The sequence below is a fragment of the Enoplosus armatus genome, chromosome 14 (genome assembly GCF_043641665.1).
Source record: "Enoplosus armatus isolate fEnoArm2 chromosome 14, fEnoArm2.hap1, whole genome shotgun sequence".
Classification (NCBI taxonomy): domain Eukaryota; kingdom Metazoa; phylum Chordata; class Actinopteri; order Centrarchiformes; family Enoplosidae; genus Enoplosus; species Enoplosus armatus.
In genome coordinates, this window is record NC_092193.1 from 8,796,986 (window position 1) to 8,803,039 (window position 6,054).

At 39.8% G+C, this 6,054-nt stretch overlaps 2 protein-coding genes across 2 annotated transcripts; both read right to left on the minus strand.

Annotated features, from left to right (window-relative positions):
* Nucleotides 1-167: 167 nt before the first annotated feature.
* Nucleotides 168-1,204, minus strand: LOC139296976 (protein THEM6-like). The gene is made up of 2 exons (XM_070919551.1): nucleotides 704-1,204; nucleotides 168-359 (listed from the first exon to the last, which is right to left on the minus strand). Exons 1-2 carry the CDS (start codon nucleotides 1,202-1,204, stop codon nucleotides 252-254), a joined length of 609 nt encoding a protein of 202 aa, XP_070775652.1. The 3' UTR covers nucleotides 168-251.
* Nucleotides 1,205-2,908: 1,704 nt separating this feature from the next.
* LOC139296748 (protein THEM6-like) lies at nucleotides 2,909-5,088 on the minus strand. Its single transcript, XM_070919247.1, has 3 exons — nucleotides 5,069-5,088; nucleotides 3,426-3,933; nucleotides 2,909-3,324 (listed from the first exon to the last, which is right to left on the minus strand). The coding sequence occupies exons 2-3, from the start codon at nucleotides 3,927-3,929 to the stop codon at nucleotides 3,217-3,219; spliced, it is 612 nt and encodes a 203-aa protein (XP_070775348.1). The 5' UTR covers nucleotides 3,930-3,933; nucleotides 5,069-5,088; the 3' UTR covers nucleotides 2,909-3,216.
* Between the last annotated feature and the right edge of the window lie 966 nt (nucleotides 5,089-6,054).

A 6,054-nucleotide genomic window follows, 5' to 3' on the forward strand; every position in this document is an offset into this window, starting at 1 on the left:
AGTGCATTTTAAAACATGGAATACCTTACAGTTCAAGTTTTCATATTCAGCTGTCTGAAGTACACATCATAAAAAAAAAAATACACAGCAGGTAGGATCGACCCAAAAACAGAGATAAATGGAATCTTGTAAGTCAACTAAAAACTCTCTACATGTTTAACTGTTGGTGTGCAAGTATGTATACTGTATGTGCGTGCGATGCAAATGATATGTGGGTCTACACTCATGATACATGGTGTCATGGTGTGGCTTCACTTGTTCTTCTCTTCCAGTCCGCTCTCTGCTCTCAGGGCCTGGCTGCTGGCTGAGATGAAGCTAATCCAGTGTTTGAGGTCCTCAGGAAACTCGGGGCACTCGATCTGCACACAAAAATAGCAGAATGTCAAAGTAGAATAAAGCCACAGTATACAATTAATTGGCAACAATTTCGATAGTTAGTTATTCCTTTACGTCCTTTATTTCTCAAACAAAAATGGCAAATATTTTCTAGTTCCAGCTTCTCAACTTTGCAGATCTGTGTGCAGTGGTGTTTGGGGAAAAGCAACATTTTGATATCATCACCTTGGGCTTTAAGAAATTGTGAAGGGAATTTTCGAGAGGAGGGAAGGGAAAGGGAATCGAGATAATGATCAGCAGATTAATTGATAATGAAAAGAATAGTCAGTCATACTAATACTTCACTCCATCTCCTGCTATTCCTCACCTTCCTTTTGCAGACAAACTCGATAATGCTCTCTGGGCTGCAGCGCACCACATTCTGCCTACAGAGCATCACTGCAGAGACAAAACCATCCCTCTTGGACACAAAGCGCTGCTCCAAGTAAAACGCCTTCTCATCCCACCCCACTACTTTGGTCCGAATCTCAAAAGCCTCACGGAAGGCCAGGGAGCGCCGGTACCGGATGGTGGAGGCCCCTACCACCATTTTGGCCCCCAGTTTGCGTGAGGCCATGAACAGCCCGTTTCTCATATAATGGTGGAAGCGGGCAAAGTCACACTCCCTTAGATATCGGGAGTTGTTCATGTGGCCCATGTAGTCCAAATCATGGGGAAGGACCGTGCCATCAATGCTCTGCTCAGCTAGAATGTCCCATATTCGGGGTTGGAACCACGACTGGATGAACACCTGGGCCCCCCGTAAGAAGTACCATACATCCAGACTGCAGAAGAGCAGGAGGAGAGCACCCAGCACCAGCAGCAACATCTCTCTGGAACAACAGACCAAATATTAGTGACAACAATCAAGCTAAATGCAAACTGTATACTACATATTTCAACAGCATTACGTGTAACTTAAACAGCTGGGTTTATGACAGTCCACAACATTAAATGAATACATTCAGGACCACACTCAATATTAAATCAAATGCTCCTTTGACCTCATCAATGTCAGTGCAGATGTGTAGAAATATAAGATGTTAATGCCTTTTCACTCAATGGCATAATATTATACCTAAAAATACGGAAGCAGCATATTCCCTTAATCACACACTTCAACCTTGAGAGGACTGGGAAGCTAAACGCTGCTGCATTCAAATGAACGCGGCGCAACCTGCTGTGACAGCCAAATCTGTTAGCTTAGCTGCTAGCTGCCAGTAGTTGGTGGCCTTGGCAGAATAGAGACCAAACTCTTGGCGCGTGAAGTCGCTATTTTTAAGTTTTCTCATGGTCGAAATTCAAACCATATTCATAAATACGGTAGAGTTATCTTTTTACATCTGTAAAACTTACTGTGGCGTCCAGAAGAGAGTGCTACCAGATGCGATATAACTTGAAGAAACCGGTAGTATGAATGAACATGACTTCCGGGTGTGTGACGACAGGTAATTCTTCTTCTTCTTTGAGGTTTTAACGGCAGCAGCACCCTCAGTGTTGCATTACTGTCACCCTCTGGAGTTAGTTAACTCCTACAGTGTCCGGTTTGTCAAGATTCAAAAATGTCATTTACCATTATTGACAACACATCATTTAGTTGGTTGCCTTGTTGTCCAGGGTTACAAGGAAACATGTTTTCATATTCAATGATTTAAACTTTTAGAGTTTGTGCTGTCAACAGAATTCCCACAATGGCAAAATATGATATACACAAAGCCGAATTAATGAAAACCCAACCTTGTTTAAAAGATCATTTTAATGCTGTTTATCAATCATTCCAGTTTCCATTAAAATAATATGACTTAAAATCTGTAATTTATTTGTTATCTTATGCTTATTTATTATTAAGTTATTATCATTAATTACTTTATTCAACTTTAATTTTAGTCTTGAATGTGTTTCTTTTGCTTCTCAGACACATCAAAGATTTTTGAAGTTTGTGCTGTCTAGTTCAGTTACTGAAAAAAGAGAACAGTAAAAGCTCAGTTTTATACGTGTATTGTCACATAAATGAAAAACAATATAAGAGCTCAGCCAAAAGTTGGTATATTTTGCCACCAACAGTTGGTTTCTGTTGAACATCCCTTTGCCTTTTGTCAGATCTATGGCCAAGCAAATATTGACAGGCATCTTTAATCTAATGTGTTGCTAATGTAACATAGCTAAATGTTCATTTACTTTCTGGCTGCCGTTAATGTTATTTCTCTGGTGGAGTCTGTTGACTTGATTAATTAATGTTGCTCTGTCTCAGGTGATCAGTTCTACCTGGCATATTCCATTACAGATGTGACAGTCAGCCCAGTTTTCTTGTTACTGTACTTATTAATTTTCACACCTTTGTCAAATTCTTGTTAGTTGTTGCAAATCAGAAAAACATGCACTTCAATGATCATAGATTTTGCTGTGTTTTATACTGTTTTCATAGTTTCACCTTTATTTACAGTAAAAAATTCAAACTAAACTCCTGTCTTGTGTGAGGCTCTCTGCACAGCTGAGTCTATATGCATAGTGAGGGCATAAAAGTGCATCAATAGGACTTCAAAATAGATTGCTTTTATTGCTGCCATCATACAACAAGATACACTTTATACAATCATATTACTTTCCCATTACTGAATAAGTCATCTGTTTTCAGCCCCTCCAACCAATGTAGTGTGTTAGTTCTTCCAGTCTTTGACATATGTAATTATTAGAGTAGTTTCAGAATGTAGGCACAAGTGTGTTTAAGGCAAGTAATTGTGAACAGAAGACAAGTGTCTCTCTCAGAGAGCTTTTCAATCCTGAGCTGGTAAATTAGCTGGTTTACAAAAAGCCAGTTGTAAAAGCTGCCCATGCAGCGCCTCATTTGTTCTTCTCGTCTAGTCCACTCTCGGCCCTGAGGGCCTGGCTGCTGGCAGAGATGAAGTTGACCCAGTGCTGAAGGTCCTCTGGAAACTCAGGGCACTCCACCTGCAAAGAGTAAACCATGGATTCAACATCCTTCAATTATCAAAGGACTTTTTATTTCCTTTCTGGTGGAAATTGTGTGTGTTTAATCATCCCTTCCTTACCTTCCGCTTACACAGGTGCTGCATGATCTTGTCTGGACTGCTGCGTATGACACTCTGCTTGCAGTACATGACGGCACACACCAACCCATCTTTTGTTGACACAAATCTCTGCTCCAGGAAAAAGGCTTTGTCATCCCAGGTGACGATGCGACTCCGCAGCTCATAGCCCTCGCCTATACACAGAGCTCTGCGGTAACGGATGGTGGTGGCGCCCACTACCATCGATGCTCTGAGCGCCCGCACTGCCTTGAACACACCGTTTCGCATGTAGAGAGAGAAGCGGGCAAAGTCACACTCCCGAAGGTAACGAGCATTGTTCATGTGGCACATGTCGATGTCATGGGATGTGACCCGGCCTGTAAGGGTCTGCTCTGCTGTGACATCCCAGATTGGAGGCTGGAACCAGGCCCGGAGAATCACAGCAGCGACCCGTAGGAAGTACCACACATCCAGACAGCAGAAGAGAGCCAGCAAGGCAGCGAGCACCCACAGCACCCACCACATCTCTCTAGAGAGAGGACATACAGTACACAAGCAGGATTACTTAATGTGCAGATAGGATGTAATTAAAGAAGCTGGGGTAGATGTATGATAGTTATGGGAGTTATTTGGAACAAAAAGACAATTTGATTCCAGTTATCCAAAAAATAGAAGTGAAAAATTAATCTTGAATTATGTCACATCTTGTACTCATTTGCTACCTTTCACAAAAGAAAATGACAAAACAACAATCTAGCTTGTATTAGTTCCTCATGTGTTGCTTTCAGCAAACATTTCTGTACCTCTCTAAAGTATTTCTGGCTCTATCTTTGCTTGAAACTCACAGTAAGACAGTGAATTAGATGTGTATAGTGGCCAAAAAGTATAAGGTCGAGATTTCTTTATGCAGGCATATTTTCTCTCATGTATTTCATTTCATGTTTCTGACAAAATTGAGAGGAAAGTGTAGTGTTTAACCACCTAAACCTGCAGTATGTTGGTGTGATTAAATGGGTTTAATCCAGGGTGAGTTCCCCCTGATGTTGACATGAAACCTGTAGCCCTTTCTGGAGGGAAGTCAAAACTAGTTTCAGGATACCAGTGATTTAACGGGTGTGAACAGGTTCTGCAGGACAGACAGGTAACCCCTCTGCAAAAACTGCATGTCGCAAGTACATGACTAGTTGGGAGTAAATGAAATGATTACTACATTTCTATCTATTTCGATCTATTTCAAAAAGACACTCATCCCACCTACTGAAGTTGGCGTTACCAAGGCTATGCTAACTCTGAGGTTAATGCTAGCTACATAAAATCGTAATTAATACTAAGGACATAAAAATCAGTGTAATCAATGACTGCAGAAGTCATGACACGAAATTACTGCATTTATTCCAGTTAGTACTACAGTCTGAGGGTAATGCCAAGTCAGAAATGTCATTCACAAGAGTTGGAGAATAATGCCTTAACATTTGGGATTTGAAATTTAAGCTAACGTTACCATTAACGCTGGCAGGTCAGAAGTAACTTTACGTTAAAACTATGTTACCTGTTGAGGTATTATCTGTAGTTTTCAGTCTAACTTTATGACGACCGTAATCAAACGGAGAAAGTAAAGATCCTAACAATTCAAGAAATTTGAGTAAGAACCCAGTAACACTCACCTGTCGTCTGATTCCTCCTGTTTCCACTCAAATGTTCTCAATTCAACGTAAGTAAAGCTGAAACTTAAAAATACAACGTTTAAATACTTCCGGCTACAGCCTTCAAAATAAAAGCATCACTGACGTGATGGTCGACGCTCAATCAGGAAGAAAGTGTACAAACATGAAATTATCGGATTTATCTTTTAAAGAATCAGCTTTTTATGTTGTAAACGGCACTTTAATATCACATGTGCGACTATAATGCATTCATTCAATGCAATACATGTTTTTTCATGTTCAAGGGAATTTAATTTGAGGACAAGAGGGATTTACTTCCTCTCTGTGGCGTCATGGATCCCTCTCCAGAGCGTGCTCCTTAGAGACCTGGTCACGTGACGTAGGGCAGAACGGGCGGCGATGATTGGTCCTCTAAACTCATCTAGGAATGCTATATTAACAACAGCAGCAATAATAATGACAATAAGTCACATACTGCAGATAAACCACTATGATGAGCCTTGGTGATCTACAGTGGTGGAATGTAACCATTTAGTCAAGTATTCATATAAGTTCAAGTACCTCAAATTTGCAAATAAAAATTGTATATGACATTTTAAATTACTTTACAATATAAAGAGATATAGGTCTATTTGAAAGTTGTTTTATTGAGAAAATATTTGTCTTAAATAGTCTTCGCATCAAAATGAAAAATATGAGTTGCTGCCTTCACTTAGAAAGATCAGGCTCGAGCATGCCAGCATAAAAATCCCCACTTGTGTGTGATTCAATAATACACCAATATTTATCAGCTCTAACATGGGTGGCTTAATAAAGGTGTCTCTGCATATTAGAAAATGAGGAAAGAAAAAAATGCTGCATCCATCACTAAATCACTCTTTGCTTATTCTTTTGATTTATTATACTCCAAGAAAGTAACATAAAATTTTACATACAACATATTTGAGTGATAAAATAGTAAATAAGAAAATATGACAGCATTAAAA